Here is an 18,504-nt window from a genome sequence, read left to right on the forward strand (position 1 = left end):
ATGACTTGGTTTATGTTGAGTAATATGTGTCAGCTTGCTTGCTCCAGGACCTTGGGCAGAGAACTTGCTAAACTTCAATTTTCCCATCTGTGAAATAGAGATAATAGTACTACCTACCTCATAACTTTGTTACAGTAAATGACCCAAGGGGAAATGCTTTGTAAAGTGTCTGGCCTATAGTAGACTCTGAATATATAGTCTCTCTTTATCTCAGTGAAAGCATTTACCCAGGTAGTCAGAGATCTGAGTTCTGAACTCAGTTAACTACTGATGAGCTACGAAACCAATAGACAAGACATTGCCATTTTTGTATAATTAAGAAGCCTGAGTAATTGATTTTCTTTTATTTTGTCTTTCTTTTTTTTTTTTTTTTTTGAGTAATTGATTTTCTACTTTCATGTCCCACTCTTGGATCGCATGCATTATACTGACCTGGGATTTTAATCTCCTTAATACTGAAGGATCCTTTTCAATGGGATTTGGAAATTTCTTGGTGAACTGGAGATTTTTGTTTACCAGTTTTAAAAAATAAGGCCTGCTTGGCCGAGCGCGGTGGCTCAAGCCTGTAATCCCAGCACTTTGGGAGGCCGAGACGGGTGGATCACGAGGTCAGGAAATCGAGACCATCCTGGCTAACACGGTGAAACCCTGTCTCTACTAAAAAATACAAAAAAAAAACTAGCTGGGCGAGGTGGCGGGCACCTGCAGTCCCAGCTACTCGGGAGGCTGAGGCAGGAGAATGGCGTGAACCCGGGAGGCAGAGCTTGCAGTGAGCTGAGATCCGGCCACTGCACTCCAGCCTCGGTGACAGAGTGAGACTCCGTCTCAAAAAAATAAATAAATAAATAAATAAAAATAAGGCCTGCTGTATACTCACTAAACTAGTAGGGGTGGACAATTATAAAATGCTTTAAGGGAAACGAGAGTCTTTTAAATCCCTGTGCTTTAACTTGTTGCCAAAAGGTTTTTTAAATCTTTATGTTTTAATTTGTTTAAAGTGTTTCTTTGTAAAATTGATCAATTTGGTGGTAGAATGTGCCGCACAGACCACTCACCCACTGTCTGATCATTTCTGTACCCTCTCAGTGAGGGCACAGCCTGATCATTTTTGTACCCTCTCAGTGAGGGCAGGGTTTGTGCAGCCAGGAAGGAATGTACCCCCGCCCACATGTCAGGTGGACACAGCCTCCTAGACAACATGGCGATTACCCAAATGTATCTCCCATGCCTCATTGCTGATACGTTTAGCAGTTACCAGACCGAAGGAACTAGACCATCCATCTTGCTGTGATCTAGATGGAAAATTTAAAGCCTAGCCACCAGCCCTGACTGTGCCACTAACCAGCAAGAGCCTCGGTATTATCATATGTGGATGGGGCTCAGTAGACATGTGCAGCCTTTATCACGTAGCTGGCTATCAGTGAGAGTGAACATAGCAGTGTATGCTGAAGATTCTGTAGTGTGGCTGCCTCATTCTGCCCCAGCTCTCCAGAAGGCACCCCTCTTCCAGGCAGCACCCCTTACCTTTCTCCCATCAAAACCTTGCCCCAGTTTATCAGGGTTTTACTGGATACTTGACTAATCTGATAACCAAAAATTTGAAAGAATAGAACCAACTTAATAGTATCCTGGTTTCACCTCAGGCTTCTGAGAAAGCCCTTATCTCTAGGGTGGAATTTCAGACAGTGTGGGGAGTTTAGTTGGGGAGACGGTTCAGAGTGAGACTCTGATACCAGGCAACCTATGTTTTAGTTTACAGGCAGTGTGAACTTGACATTCTGCCTAAGTGAAAAACAGAATATTATAGGATTTGTGCTGCGTGTTGATAGTAACTGTAAAAAAGTATCCCCTTTATGCTGAATGCTCTGATTTTTTTTTTTTTTTTTTTGGAGACAGAATCTCACTGCGTTGCCCAACCTGGAATGCAGTGGCGTGATCTTGGCTCACTGCAACCTCCGCCTTTGGGGTTCATGCAATTCTCCTGCCTCAGCCTCCCAAGTAGCTGGGATTACAGGCATGCACCACCACACCCAGCTAATTTTTGTATTTTTAGTACAGATGGGGTTTTGCCATATTATCCAGTCTGGTCTTGAACTCTGGGCCTCAAGTGGTCCCAAACTTGGGTTCTAATGGATTTCTCTGATGGAGATTCCTGGGGCTTCTAGCAGAACCATTGGGACTCGAAAGTACCCTGCAGAAATTTCTTGGTTTTGGACTCCTCAATTTCTGGGCCAGTAAGTTTGAGCAGAAGTAGTAGTTTTGGTCTGAGAGCCCGTAGACTGATCTTAGTAGCAACCTGCCACTGTTCCCTTTGTGATCTCAGGCAGGTCTCTTCACAGATCTGATCTCCTCATTTCTATTCTTTCTTTCTTTCATTTTTTTTTTTTTTTTCACTCTTGTTGCCCAGGCTGGAGTGCAATAGTGCGATCTTGGCTCACTGCAACCTCCGCTTCCCGGGTTCAAGCGATTCTCCTGCCTCAGCCTCCTGAGTAGCCAGGATTACAGGCATGCACCACCATGCCTGGCTAATTTTGTATTTTTAGTAGAGACGGGGTTTCTCCATGTTCGTCAGGCTGGTCTCGAACTCCCGACCTCAGGTGATCCACCCGCCTTGGCCTCCCCAAGTGCTGGGATTACAGGCGTGAGCCACTGTGCCTGGCTGATCTCCTCATTTCTAAAGTGATGATGTAGAATTAGGTGTGCATGAGACCAGGCCTTTTCATGTGGGGAGAAACGCTCATAAACAACGTGAGAAGGCTAAGTTCTGTGTTAGGAACATGTAAAGTGCTGTGGGAACACAGATTCAGATTTTGCCTGTAGGGTAGGAGCTGGACTGTTAAGAGGAGAAAGACTTTTGAGTTAGGCCTTGCTGTGAATTGAATTGTGTCCTGCCTTCCTCCCTAAAATTCATCTGTTGAAGTCCTGACCCTCAGTGTGATGGTATTTGGCAATAATTAAGTTTAAATGATGTCATGAGCGTGGAGCCTTCATGATGGGATTAAGAGAATAGAAAGCTCCCCCTAGCCCCCCATATGAAGATGCAGCAAGAAGACAGCTCTCTGCAAGCTGGGAAGAGGGGCCTCACTGGGAACCAAATAGGCTGGCACCTTGATCTTGTACTTTCCAGCCTCCAGAACTGTGAGAAAGAAATATCTGTTGTTTAAGCCACCCAGTCTGTAATGTTTTGTTATGACAGCTTGAGCAGACTAACCCATGCCTTGAGGAGTGAGGCTAGATAGGAGTTGGACTAGAAGCCGGGGAAGAGGAAAAACATCCCTGTGCCAGGAATAGGCATAGCAAGGATTCAGAGGCATCAAGGGGAATAAACCAATCATCTGTCCCTAAGGTGTCCCTTCTGACGCCAGCCTTCTGTAATCCTGTCACTCATATGGTTCTTCTGCTCTCAGCCAAGACTTTAGTTGCAAAGTGAATTTAGAAGGTCAGTTTAGATTTGCTTTTCCAAATGAGGTTTCTCAGTATACCAGCATCACTTAATAAATTCTCTTCCAGGAGCCAGCTCAGGCTCCCTTGGGTTTCTTTCTATGTAGGTGAGTTCAGTCCTGAATACAGGTTAGACTCAGAAAGAATTTTCTAGTGTCAAAGAGGGCCTCTCCTGTGCTTATTATTACTTATTGCTACATCTGTTTGGGTCATGTTCTCACCCTGGGTAAATCTCAGTTTTAGGCCAAAGTGAACCTTGGGGCACTGGAGTGGGTACCTCTTTGTTGCCATCCACAGCTTTTCTCGTGGGACTACACTGGCCTTATCGCAGGAACATGTCCTCCTCCCCTTAAACAAAGAGAGCAGTGTGAGCTTAATTAGAATATGGATTATGGTGCCATAACAGAGATAACGACATAGCTGGCTAAAATCAGAGAAATTTATTTTCCTCTCAGGATGAACTGCAAGTTACCTATGGTGGCTCTGCTCAGGCTCTGAAGGTTCCTGGGCCTTGCTTTCTCCCCATTGTTCCACCAGGCCCCAGGTGCTGCTCTTCTTTGGGGTCTAAAATGGCTCCCCCTGCTTGCTTATCTTTCAGCTGCTGGGAAGGGAAAGTATGCTCCTTTCTTTTAAGGGCACAACCCAGAAGTGCCACACATCACTTCTTATATCCCATAGGCAGAACATCTGCCACCCCTCTCTCAAGGGAACCTGGAACATGAACTCTTCCTATGGAAGAAGTGGAGAAATGGTGTTGGGGAGGGTGTTGCAACATCTACCACATGAGCTAAGAAAAATGCAGGGTTTGAGGAGGGAGGGGTTATTGGAGGGCCGTCCTGGGTTGGTGTCTGGGTGGCACCCATGGTAGGGGACTAATAGGAGATGAGGTTGGGAAGGTAGACATGGTGAAATGACACTGGCAGGCCCTGAGTACCGCTTCTCTGACAGGCAGAGAGAACCCCTCTAAGCCTATATCTGCTTCTGTTCTGCCCTTGAGCTGCCACTCCCTTATGCAGATCAGAACATGCTCTGGTCATTGCTTGTCCCAGCCTCGTGGCTGAGCTCTGCTCTGTGGTGTACAAGCAGTTACCCCATAGGTGGTGGTGATGTTATTCTTTTCCCTCCTGGAAGCAGCAGTCTGATGACTGTTGTCCCTCTGCTCTCATAAGTCAGTGATTGGATGGAATACTCAAGAGTCAGCTGTATGGAGGAGCAAGAAGGCCTCTGGTATTTCTCCTGATGGACACCTGCAGCTTGGGGAGAGCACAAGTGGCCATCCTGGAGGAAAGCCTCGCCCTGCTTAGGTGACAAGCTGCTCTCCAATCCAGAGCCCTGGCAGGAAGTCACTCTTTGTCCAACCCAGTCAGGGCAGCCGGGAGGAAGCTGTACAGCCAGTACATGATCTGTGGGTCATGGAACAATTGGTAAAGCTGTCCAGAGAGAGAGCTGACAGCAGACCAGTGACCAGCACTGCTTTCCAGGGAAAGAGTATTGCAAGCAAGATAATAACAACTGACATTTGAGTACCTCATGTGCTGGGCGCTGTTCCAAGTTCGTTACTTGTATTGTCTTATTTAGTCATCAGCACTAAACCCTGTGAGGTGGGTGCTGTTATGCCTAATTTATGCTGTTATTCCACTGTGGTCTGAGAGTATGGTTGATATGATTTCAATGACTTGAATTCATTGATACTTGGTTTATGGCCAAGCACGTGGTCAATTTTAGGTTATTTGCCATTTGCAGATGGGTGGAATGTATAGTTTGTCATTGCTGCATGGAGTACTCTGTAGATGTCTATTAGATTCAGTTGGTCATGTGTAAAATTTAAGTCCAGTATTTCTTTGTTTTTTGCCTCGATGATCTTTCTAATGCTGTGTCAGTGGGGTGTTGAAGTCCCCCACTAAAATTATGTGGCTAAGTCTTTCTTTAGGTCTAGAAGTACTTGTTTTAAGAATTTGGATGCTCTAATGTTGGCATATTAGGCATCTATAATGCCTAATTTATAGACTAGAAACTAAAGTGCAGATGAGATGGATTAATTTGAACCAGTATTTACAGCTCTAACAGGTGGTGGAGCTATGATTTGGATCTGTTGTGAAGCCCATACTCTCACCTTGAGGCTCTGCTGTCTTTTATGATTCCAGGCCCTGGAGTGGGAAATAGGAGTGCCTCCCTGCAGGAGACTTCCTGTGCACATGGCAGTCTAGGGATTTCTGCCTGTTGTCACCTTGTCTACCCCTGTTCCTCAGGGACTCACCTGGCTTAGCTCAGTCCTTGCTGGGCAATTCTCTGTGTCTTCTCTAGGGCCTGCAAGTTGTGCCACTGGAGTTTACAAATGACCACCATCTTTAGCCAGATAACCAGGCATGCCCTAGCATTGGGCAGTTTTCTTCTACATCTTGCCCCCTCTGTCTCAAGGATTTAGGACCTCGATTATGTTGCTGCTTCAGGCAGTTCTGCTACTGACAGGATAAATTCTGTTAGCATTTCACTAAGCTGATGGGTATAATTACTTTAGTTGGAGGTCACTAAAACCTGAATTTACAAATAAAAACTGGATCAGGGAACAGTTTGTGTGTGTGTGGTGGGGGGTTGGGGGTGAAGGTACAACAGGTAATATCCCTTCTTTGCTGAGATCCTCCAGTGGCTCCTTAAATCACTCATAGTAAAAGCCAACTTCCTCATAGGGCCCTTCATCATGATCTACTTCTAGCCTCCATCTGCTTCTTTCCCTCACTCAACCTAATTCTAATTTCAGTTCCTTTGGAGCCATACAGATTTCCTTGCTATTTCTTGATTTCAAATTCCAGTTGTTCATTGCTGGCATATAGAAAAGCAATAGGTTGCTGTATATTAACCTTGTATCTTGTAACCTTGCTATAAGTGCTGTTCTGGCAATTTTTGTTTTGATCAATTCTTTGGGATATTCTGCATAGACAGTCAGATCATCTGCAAACAAAGGTAGTGTTATTTCTTCCATTTCAATCTGTAGAGCTTTTATTTCCTTTTCTGGCTTATTCCACTAGCTAAGATTTCCAGTAAAATGTTGAGTAGGAGTAGTGAGAGACGCACCTTGCTTTGTTCCTGATCTTAAGGGGAAAACATCCAATTTCTTACCATTAAGTATGAAGTTGGCTGCAAAGAAGTTCTTTATCCAGTTGAGGAAATTCCCTCCTATCCATAGTTTGCTGCCCCATCAGCTTTTTAGGTTGGTGCAAAAGTAATTGTGGTTTTTGCTGTGACTTTCAGTGGCAAAAACAGCAATTACTTTTGTACCAACTGAATAGAATATAGCTCTGTGAGGGACAGGGGGTGTTATCTGTCTTTGTTCATTGCCGTATCCCTCCTCCCTAGAATGTGCCTGGAAGATAGTATATGCATGGTATCTGTTGACGAAATGAATTGAAACCATGGCTAATAATACAGTGGTAGCCAAGAAACTGTAAAAATGAGTTTTGTTTTTATGTTTGGGGAAGACCCTGTTCCCAGGATCAATGAAAAGTAAAAATTATTGATAGCTTTTTTGACATTCAGGAGGCATCTGACCATGTTTTGCCCATCTACTTTCTTTGGGCCTTGGTTTCTTGGTTTTAAAAATGAGTGCTTTTACAAATTGGTCTAAGTTCTCTCCTAGCTTTCATGTTTGTTGACTTTCTTCTTTAGTTGCAGGGTATTTTAACAGTTAAGGAGCTCAAATACCCTTAAGTCCTATGTTCTCTAGCCAGTACATCAACTCTGCCTATAGCTTCCAGGCTTGCCAGTCAGTAGGCACAGCCCACTATTCCTTTCTGATGGTTCCCGAGTGCTCATTTGGGAGAGGGGCCTGGTTGCAGTGCAGACATGGTGCTGGAGAGTCAGACCAATTTGCTTTCAAATACCTATGTGATGTCAGGTGGGTGATTTCACCTCTCTGAGCTTCAGTTTCCCTTCCTGTAAAAAGGGAATGATATACACACCAATTAAATGAGATATTTGTGATTTCCTTGCACACAAGTGCTTAGTTAAAATGGAATCTGATTGCCTACCCTGCCCCACACCTGCTTTGTGGAGATCTTGATTCTGTATCAGAATCACTTGGAAAGTGTTTTAAAAATCCTGATATCCTTGAAAAAATTATGCTAAATGAAAGAAACCAGACACAAAAGGTCATGTATTGTATGGTTCCATATTTATGAAATATCCAGAGTAGATAAACCCATGGAGTCAGATGCAGGTTGATGGGGCTGAGGGGAGGAGTTTAGGGGAGGAGAAATACTGCTTAATGGTAAAGGGTTTTACTTTGGAGTGATGGAAGTGTTCTCAGAACTGTATCAAGGTGGTTGTACAACATTGTGAATGTACTAAATGCAACTGAATTGTTTTTTTTATAGCTTTATTGAGACTTAATTATACAATGAACTGCACATATTTAAATGGTATAATTGGTGAGATTTAACATATGTTTATACCCAACTATCACCACAATCAAGATAGTAAACATATTCCACTTCCTCCCAAACTTTCCTCATGCCCCTTTTTAGTTCCTCCTTCCCACCTCTCCCCTCCACCTGAGCTCCAGGCAACCACTATTCTGCTTACTGTTACTTATGGTTTGTTTTCTGTCTTTTTTTTTTTTTTTCCGAGACAGAGTTGTGGTGTCGCCCAGTCTGGAGTGAAGTGGCGTGATCTCAGCTCACTACAACCTCCACCTCCTGGGCTCAAGTGATTCTCCTGCCTCAGCCTCCCAAGTAACTGGGGTTACAGGCTTGAGCCACCACACCTGGCTAATTTTTGTATTTTTAGTAGGGATGGGGTTTTATCATGTTGGCCATGCTAGTCTTGAGCTCCTGACCTCAACTGATCTGCCTACCTTGGCCTCCCAAAGTGCTGGGATTACAGGTGTGAGCCACCATGCCCAGCCGGTTTGTTTTCATTTTGTAGACTATTATAGAAATGGAATCCTGCAATGTGCACTTGTTTTGTCTGGCTCCTTTCACTCAGCATACTTTGAGATTCACTTATGTTGCTGTTTGTACCTTTATTGCTGATAAGTTTTCCATTGTATGGATACATCATGAATTATTTGCACATTCACTTGTTGATGGACATTTGGGCAGTTTTCAGTTTGGGACGATTACAACTAAAACTGCTATGAGCCTTCATGTATAAGTCTCTGTGTGGACATAAGTGATGCTTTCTCTTAAATGGAGATGTTGTAGTGGATGGCAAGGTCATAGGATACATGTATGTGTAAACTCTTGTTGATATGTAAAAAGTAAGGCATGGTGAATTACTTGAAATCCTACAAGTATATTTGGTAAGAGAAGAAGAAACGACTGGATTTTTTTTGTTTGTTTTGGAGACAGATTCTCACTCTGTCGCCCAGGCTGGAGTGCAATGGTGTGATCTGGGCTCACTGCAACCTCTGCCTCCCGGGTTCGAGCAATTCTCCTACCTCAGCCTCCCAAGTAGCTGGGATTACAGGCGTCTGCCACCACGCCTGACTAATTTTTATATTTTTAGTAGAGATGGGGTTTTGCCATGTTGGCCAGGCTGATCTCAAACTCCTGACCTCAGGTGATTTGCCTGCGTTGGCCTCGCAAAGTGCTGGGATTACAGGCACGAGCCACCATGCCCAGCTACGACTGGATTTTTCAATGGTGAGGCTATTAATTTTGAAAACTGATCTCTGTAGAGTGGTAGGTGGGAAGCTTTTTAGATTGTGATTAGGAAATACCCTGAAGGGAGAAGTTTGGACAGGGAGGATTGACATCTTAAGGAGTTTTGTTGTAGAGTAGAGAGGATGAAGTTTTGGTATTTGGAAGGCATGAACTGTTCGTTTAAAAATAACTTTATGTTATATGAATGGTACCTCGATTTTTAAAAAAAAGAGTGAAACAAGCAACAGAATCCTGGCTGGACGCGGTGGCTCACACCTATAATCCCAGCAGTTTGGGAAGCTGAGGCGGCTGAATCACCTGAGGTCGGGAGTTCAAGACCAGTCTGGCCAACAGAGTGAAACCCTGTCTCTACTAAAAATACAAAATTTAGCCAGGTGTGGTGGCATGTGTCTGTAGTCCCAGCTACTCTGGAGGCTGAGGCAGGAGAATCGCTTGAACCCAGGAGGCGGAGGTTGCAGTGAGCTGACATCGTGCCACTGGGTGACATGCCAATGAAAACAACAACAAAAAAATCAGATCCCCAGGTGATTCCAGTATGTAGCCAGGGTTGAGGAGCAGTGATCTAAGTAGAGTTTTGCAAACTTGTCTGTAAAGGGCCAGATAATAAATATTTTCAACCTTGGGGACCATAAGGTCTCTGTCCTCACTACTCAGCTCTGCTGTTGAAGTGTGAAAGACACGTAACCAGTGAGCATGGTGTGTTTCACTGAAATCCATTTACAATGACAGGCAGTGGGCCAGAGTGTGCTGAGCTGGACTGAAAGGCTAAGTGATGGAGGCATGGCTCTGCCATGGGCAGTCTACTCCAGACTTCCCAGGTAGAGCCAGGCCCACTGGACATGCTTACTTAGGAAAATAATAAGCACCCCAGCATTGAAAACAAAATGTTAAAATGCCAACATTTGTGTTTAATTCTAGCTACAAAAGACAAGGAAAAGAATAAAGAGAAGAAATTCAAAGAGTTTGTGAGAGTGAAGCCAAAGAAGAAGAAGAAAAAGAAAAAGAAAACCAAACCTGGTAATTTTTTTTCCTGAGGGTTTCACTTAGGTTTCCTTACTATGAGTGAGGAGCGGTTGCTTTCTCCCATTATGGTCTCTGAGCCTGTGCTGAGCAGAGGAAGGACCAATAGTCCCTTACCAGGACTGTGGGCTCAATCTAGTATGGGCCCTGGAAGGGGAGGCACCCACTCACCCAGGTGTTACAAAGTCCTGCTGGCACTGAAAAGCCTTCTCACTTGCTGCATTGGCCAGTGTGCCCTGCTTCAGGGTGGTAAAGATGAAGGCATTGAAGTGTAAGCGGATGTGCAGGTGAATGACGGTGTTTGTTCACACACATGACTCTGAAAACACATCTTTGAGCCCTCTTGAGAAAGGATTCCCTTCTTAAAAACTGTGTCTAGCCCTCACAAAAATGTTTAGAAAAATCTGTATTCTGACTTTGGGACTTAAAGGATGCCACGTTTTATTCTCAAGTGTATCTTCTAGCTTAGAAAAACAATCGTATCAGGAAAAGAGGAGGGGGCGATGCTGAAGAGGGGCGTTTGGGCCCCTGCGTCTGCTTTCCACACCTCTTTTTGGTTGAGTTGTCCCTGAGCCTTTGTGCTGCTTGAAAAGGAGGCTTGTTGGTTGGATGAGATTGATTCTGGAATGCACCACTGTTATCTAGGGTTGTTCATTCTTTCCTGATCCTGTTCTTCCAGAATGCCCCTGCAGTGAGGAGATCAGTGACACCTCCCAGGAACCTTCTCCACCCAAGGCATTTGCTGTTACCAGGTGTGGGTCCTCACACAAGCCAGGGGTCCATATGAGCCCGCAGCTTCATGGCCCAGAATCTGGACACCACAAAGGGAAAGGGAAAGCACTGGGTAAGGAGGCTTTTCTGGCTTGATCATTTGCTGATAATTTATTGGAAAATACAAGCATACCTGGGAGATATTACCAGTTTGGTTCTAGGCCGCTACAATAAAACAAATAAAACTAGTCACACATAATTTTTATTTTCCCAGTGTTTACAAAAGTTATGTTTATACTATATTGTAGTCTGTTAAGTATACAGTAGCATATGTCTAAAACAATGCATATACCTTAATTGAAAAATATTACTGTGCTGAGAAATGTCAAGTTTTTTGGAGTAAGTCCTCAAAAGCATACACAACAAATACAGAAATGGACAAGTGGGATTGCATCAAGCTGAGAAGCTTATGCACAGTAAACTAAATGATTAATAGAGTGAACCGAAAACCTACTAAATGAAAGAAAATATTTGTAAACTATTCATTAACAAGAGATTAATAACCAGAATATATAAGAACTCAGCTCAATAGAAAAATTATTCAATATAAAAATTGGTGGCCAGGCGTGGTGGCTCACGCCTGTAATCCCAGCACTTTGTGAGGTGAGGCAGGTGGGTCACTTGAGCCCAGAAGTTCGAGACCAGCCTGGCCAACATGGTGAAACCCCATCTCTACAAAAATACAAAAAATTAGCCAGGCATGGTGGTGTCCGCCTTGTAATCCCAGCTACTTGGGAGGTTGAGGCAGGAGAATCGCTTGAACCCGGGAGGCTGAGGTTGCAGTGAGCCAAGATCACGCCACTTCACTCCAGCCTGGGTGACAAAGCCAGACTCTGTCTCAAAAACAAAAACAAAACAAAACAGTAAAATATGTTATATATACACACACACACACACACATATATATATAATATATATGTAAAAAAATCGGTAAAATGTTATATATATACATATATATACACACACACACACACACACACACACATATATACATATGTGCTCAACCTAATATGGGCCCTGGAAGGGGAGGCGCCCACTCACCCAGGTGTTACAAAGTCCCGCTGGCATTGAAAAACCTTCTCACTTGCTGCATTGGCCAGTGTGCCCTGCTTCAGGATGGTACAGATGAAGGCATCGAAGTGTAAGCGGATATACACGTGAATGATGGTATTTGTTCACACACACGACTCTGAAAACATATCTTTGAGCCCTCTCGAGAAAGGCTTTTTTTTTTTTTTTTGAGACGGAGTCTTGCTCTGCCGCCAGGGCTGGAGTGCAGTGGCTGGATCTCAGCTCACTGCAAGCTCCGCCTCCCAGGTTTACACCATTCTCCTGCCTCAGCCTCCCGAGTAGCTGGGACTAGAGGCGCCTGCCACCTCGCCCGGCTAGTTTTTTGTATTTTTTTAGTAGAGACGGGGTTTCACTGTGTTAGCCAGGATGGTCTCGATCTCCTGACCTCGTGATCTGCCCGTCTCGGCCTCCCAAAGTGCTGGGATTACAGGCTTGAGCCACCGCGCCCGACGAAAGGCTTTATATATATTATATATTACATATATATATATAGTTTTGTTTTGTTTTTGAGACAGAGTCTGTCTCTGTTGCCCAGGCTGGAGTGCAGTGGAGCAATCTCGGCTCACTGCAACCTCTGCCTCCCAGATTCAAGCGATTCTCCTGCCTCAACCTCCCAAGTAGCTGGGATTACAGGCGTGCGCCATCACGCCTGACTAATTTTTTTGTATTTTTAGTACAGACAGTTTCACCATGTTGGTCAGGCTGATCTTGAACTCCTGACCTTGTGATCCACCCACCTCGACCTCCCAAAGTGCTGGGATTACAGGCATGAGCCACTGTGCCTGGCCTGTTACATTTCTTAAACCTTCCTTTGAGATAAAATTAGTTTAGTTCTTCCATATGTTCTGAAAGATGTGACATATGTGTTCATTAGGTCAATCTTGTTTTGATGTAATGTTTAAAAATTTGAACTAGCAATACATTTCATTGTGTTAACTGACAATGTAAAAAATGAAAGCTGGGTACAGTGTCCCACACCTGTAATCCCAACACTTTGGGAGGCTGAGGCAGGTATATTGCTTGACCCCAGGAGTTCAAGACCAGCCTGGGCAACATGGCAAACCTTGCCTCTACAAAAAATACAAAAAAAGTTAGCCGGGGATTGTGGCATGCACCTGTAATCCCAGCTACTTGGGAGGCTGAGGTGGGAGGAACACCTGAGCCCAGGAGGTCAAGGCTGCAGTGAGCTGTGATCGTGCCACTGCACTCTGGCGCGGGTGACAGAATGAGACCCTGTCTCAAAAATAAATAAATAAAATAAAAATAATAAAAAATAAAAAAATACTTTATTGCTTAAAAATGCTGACAGACACAGAGTGAGTATTTGCTTTTGGAATAATGGTGTCAATAGACTTTCAGGGTTGCTGCCACATACCTTCAGTTTGTAAAAAAAATACATTATCTGTGAAGCACAATAAAATATTAATAGTTATGCCTGACTTACAACAGGGTCTGGTTCAGAACAAGCGCTTAGTAAAAGTTAGCTGTGATTATAACTAATCAGGCCTCAAATGATTCTACCTCTGATTATCCCTGGAATCTTCCCCTTCCTCATTCCTCACTGTCTACAGAGTTTTTGTTTTTGTTTTTGATTTTTGTTTTTGAGACAGAGTCTCACTCTGTCACCCAGGCCAGAGTGCAGTGGCATGATCTTGGCTTACTGCAACCTCTGCCTCCTGGGTTCAAGTGATTCTCCTGCCTCAGCCTCCCCAGTAGCTGGGACTACAGGCGAACCACCACACCTGGCTAATTTTTTGTATTTTTAGTAGAGACAGAGTTTCACCATGTTGACCAGGCTGGTCTCAAACTCCTGGGCTGAAGTGATCTGCTCACCTTGGCCTCCTAAAGTGCTGGGATTACAGGCATGAGCCACTGTGCCCAGCCTGTTTGTCTTTTGAGACAAAGTCTCATGCTGTCACCCAGGATAGAGTGCAGTGATGTGATCATAGCTCACTGCAGCCTCAAACTCGTAGGCTCAAGGGATCGTCCTGCCTCAGCCTCCTGAGTAGCTGGGACTATAGACATGCATCGCCGTGGCCAGCTAATTTTTTTTTTTTCTTTTAGTGGAGATGGGGTTTTACCATGTTCCCCAGGCTTAACTTGACCTCTTGAGCACAAGCAATCCTCCTCCTTTGGCCTCCCAAAATGATGGTATTAGAGGCATGAACCACCATGCTCAGCCTTTGTTTACAGAGTTTTAAAGGTAGCTCTGGATACAGACAGACTGTAAGCCAGGTCCTGACTGGATGGGGTGAGGTTGAAGAACATGTTAGAGTTGTCAGGGATGGTGGTCTCTGTGGTTCATGGGGAGTTGTAGCTCCTCTGCCACTGAGTTCTATGATCTTGAGTAACCACTGCCCTTGGGCTTCATTCTCTCAGTGAAATGCAGAAGTGGAGTTGAGTTCACTGCCCGGCAGCATGCCTCGTTTGAGCTGTTACTAAATGACAGATCCAAGGACAGATTGGCATCCTTGTTTCCTTGCCCTATGAATGTTCTTGCTTGGAGGAGTGGGACTATAAGGTCATTTTTCATTCTTGACAATCAAAGGGGTTTTAATTTTATAACCTAAAATAGTAACTATTGTTTTCCCTTTCCTGGTAGAGGAGGATAATTTGAGTGAGTCCTCTTCTGAGAGCTTTCTCTGGAGCGATGATGAGTATGGCCAAGATGTGGATGTGACCACCAACCCAGATGAGGAACTTGATGGGGATGACCGCTATGACTTTGAGGTGGTCCGTTGCATCTGTGAGGTCCAGGAGGAAAATGACTTCATGATTCAGGTAGGGAGAACTTCCAGGAAACAAGTCTAGAGAAGCACAAACTGGTCCTTGGAGGGAATTTTGAGGCCAGCAACAATGGCAAGTCATACCAGAGCCCCAGATAGACAGCATGAATAGCAGCAGACTGAGCTTTGCTTTTTGGTTTGGCTTCCTCAGAGTTCCAGGCTGCCATACATAGTCCACTGATGGAGTAAGAGAGGACTTTAGGGATCACTAAGTCTAAACCTCTCATGCTCTGCTTGAAGCAACTGGGACCCGCAAATGGGAAGGGCCTTGCCTGTGGTCACAAAGTGAGGAGTTGAGCAGCAGGGACTGAAATCTTTGGAGTGGCAGTTTAATCTTCCCATGGACTCTTATCTTCTCTTTGAGGTAAATTGTCTTTGTGATCATGCAGGCTGGCTTTATAACTTCTATGTTTCTTTTTCTTTATTTTCCTGACATTTGCGTCTGTCGTCTCTATCTCTGAGATGTGCCTGTGGTGGGCGGGACCTCCTTACCTGCTTGAGGAAATCATGCCTGGCCAGCACCTGCCTGCCCTGGCCCTTGTCTGTAAATCGCAGTTCTGGGAGAGGTGGCGCTGGCTGGCTGGCTCCTAAGGGTGTCACAAGTTCCCAGTTGTCACAAGCTGCCCAACTGGCTTGGGAACCTGAAATTTTAAAAGTCATGGTTATATTGGTTAGGGTTTTTTTTAGGGGCAAGTACAAATATTGTTGGGAAATAGACTGGGTCCCAGGACTCAGAGGCAGGGCTGCCTTCAGGCTCAGAACCTGGAATTCCATCTTGAGGGCCTTTGTCTGCCTTGTTTCCTGCTGCTCTGGAGTCCTTTTGGTTCTTTTTGATTTTATTCCTTACTTATTTTCTTGGAAAATGAAAAATGGTCACCTTTGGCCTTGCCCCAATTTTACATTTTTATGTTCAAGAGACTAGGTAGACCAAGGTCGGAATCTTAGTCCCAGTTCTAAATTTCTGAGTAAGGAATTCTAGCCAAATTTAGATCAGATATTAGTTTTTGGAACAGTCACCTGTGGCTAGAGGGGAAACAGTTTGTTATGGGTCAAATGCTCTCCCCTTGTCTAATTATCTGGTCTGGTGGTAGTAGAGCTTACAGATTATCGACAGGGGCAAAAAGACTGGGGCCCCCCTGTGTTATATTATAATGTGAATGGGGGTTCAGGGGTTGTTCCCAGTAAAGGGGGTGGCTGCCCATCGTCCAATAAGAATCTGTATAGCCTACTGAGATTATGAGAAACAGGCCCAGCCCCTTTGGCTTGCTTTCTGTGATAGAATATTATTTCCTTGCCCTTTCAGTACTGTAGGTTGGCATGGCATGGATTTTTTTTTTTTGAGACGGAGTTTCGCTCTTGTTTCCCAGGCTGGAGTGCAATGGCGCGATCTTGGCTCACCACAACCTCTGCCTCCCAGGTTCAAGTGATTCTCCTGCCTCTGCCACCCAAGTAGCTGGGATTACAGGCATGCGCCACTACGCCCAGCTAATTTTTGTATTTTCAGTAGAAAAGGGGTTTCTCCATGTTGGTCGGGCTTGTCTGGAACTCCCAACATCAGGTGATCCACCTGCCTTGGCCTCCCAAAGTGCTGGGATTACAGGCATGAGCCATTGCGCCTGGCAAAATGTTTTTGTTACGATAATTTTTTTTTTTTTTTTTTTTTGAGACGAGTCTTGCTCTGTCACCCAGGCTGGAGTGCAATGGCACAATCTTGACTCACTGCAACTTCCACCTCCTGGGTTCAAGCGTTTCTCCTGCCTCAGCCCCCTGAGTAGCTGGGACTACAGGTGCCTGCCACCACGCCCGACTGATTTTTGTATTTTTAGTAGAGACGGTGTTTCACCATATTGGCTAGGCTGGTCTCGAACTCCTGACCTTGTGATCTGCATGGCATGGAGTTTTGAAATTCACTTTTGGACCTTGACTTAATATACAGTTGCATTTTTTCCTCCCATTCTTTGAATTTGTTGTCTTTGTATTCAACAGTCCCCTTTCCTTTTATTTCTTGAAACATTGGGACTTTGCCGTAGCTCTTTAAACTTTCAGAACAACTAGAGATGAGTAGATGTATTTGCTTTTTGCCTTTCATTTTCCTAGGGCTTTTAGAAAACACTTATTTTGAAATAATCATAGATTCACAGGAGGTTGCAAAGAAATGTACAGGAAAGTCCCATGAATTCCTCTGCTGGTCTTCCTCACATGCCAACAGCCCATAAACCCACAGGAGGATATCAAAACTACAAAACCAGTTGACATTGGCAGAATCACTAGAGCTTATTCAGATTTTACCAGTGATATACACGTACTCATTTGTGTGTGCATATAGCTCTGTGTGCTTTCATTACAAGTATAGCCTTGTGTAATCACTCCCACAATCAAGGTTCTCAGGTATACTAAGACCATGAGATTCCCTCCTGGTACCCTTTATAGCATACTTATCCCTAACCCTGGAAACACTAAACTGTTTTAATTGTCTATATGTAATTTATGACTCTTGGTTAATGGAATCACATGGTATGTATCTTTCTGAGAGAGGCCCTTTTTACTCTGTATAATATCCTTGAGATTCATCCATGTTGTTGTGTGTTTCAGTAGTCATTTATTCCTATTGTCCAGTAGTATTCCATGCTATGGATGTACCACAGTCGTGCTCTTTTTGTTAACAGAACTAAAGCAACTCTATGGAGCTAAGGTAACTGTGTCCAGCTGAGTAGTGATTTAAAGTTATTGGAGTGTTTTCAGAAATACCATCTCACCTCTAACAAGGCTATCTCAAGTCACTTGTTTGGGAAAACAAAATTACGAAGATATGATTTTGTTCATCATTGTAGAACCATTAAATAAGTCATCAGATTATGATTTGAACCCAGGGGCACCCAGTCAAGTGCTCTCTCCCTAAGGGGCCTTAACTATGGGGATTTACATTTACAGTTGAGAAGTGAAACAAGAAAAATTCGTTTTTGAAACATAATAGTACCATCTAGACTGGCTGACCAACCCTTCCCCAGCACCACCAGTGCACACACGCATATACATACACACATACATACACACACTTTAGGCTGAGGGAGAGTCTTGTCTTTTTGAATAGCCTTCATAGTCACCTCTGGGATTTAAGGGTACCTGATATTTCACCTCTGGGATTTAAGGGTACCTGATTTTTAAGACCTTTAGTATACTTTGGTTCAGTGGTTTTCAAACATTTTTGAATATCAGAACCCCTTTTCAGAACCCCTTTTCCTAATGGACTGTTTCATAGAACCCCAAAATATGTAACAGGTAACAGCAATAGTTTTGAAAGTTCAGAATGGATGATCTTTACTTGTGAGGTCGGACATGTGAATGGTGGGCATATTCCCATGATTCTGATATGCTGTCAGAGCTCTGAGTGACAGACAGTTGCTGACTTGGAGCACTTCAATGGCTCATTTGTTTTTCTCTATTTGGTTACACAACAGTGAGACACGCGTGATGCACATGGCCATTGTCAGGGTGATTTTTCCTGAACAGCATGCTATGTGGTTACTTTGATTAATCAGAGATGGGAGGACAAGCTCCGTTTTGAGGTCAACATAATACTGAGCTATCCTAGCAATACAAAATTGTGTGTGGTGGTGGCCTTCATTGTCTTAACATTTGACTTGGAACATGTTTGAGTGCGCATCTTTTTTTTTTTTTTTTTTTTTTTAATTGTCCTATGTTAAAAACACACACATTTTGTAGACTCTCTGAAGCCCTGTGGACTACTATTAGAT

General features: G+C 44.0%; 1 protein-coding gene across 5 annotated transcripts in view; it reads left to right on the forward strand.

The window, feature by feature from the left end:
* PHF20 (PHD finger protein 20) overlaps positions 1–18,504 on the forward strand; it is a 188,225-nt gene that overhangs the window by 131,813 nt on the left and 37,908 nt on the right. For all 5 annotated transcript variants that reach the window (XM_037995037.2, XM_073009320.1, XM_037995040.2 and 2 more), the window contains 3 exons: positions 10,020–10,118; positions 10,801–10,965; positions 14,566–14,744. In XM_037995037.2, coding sequence (XP_037850965.2) covers positions 10,020–10,118; positions 10,801–10,965; positions 14,566–14,744 — 443 coding nt within the window. The remainder of the gene's footprint in view (positions 1–10,019; positions 10,119–10,800; positions 10,966–14,565; positions 14,745–18,504) is intronic.

Source organism: Chlorocebus sabaeus, chromosome 2, assembly GCF_047675955.1.
Source record: "Chlorocebus sabaeus isolate Y175 chromosome 2, mChlSab1.0.hap1, whole genome shotgun sequence".
NCBI lineage: Eukaryota > Metazoa > Chordata > Mammalia > Primates > Cercopithecidae > Chlorocebus > Chlorocebus sabaeus.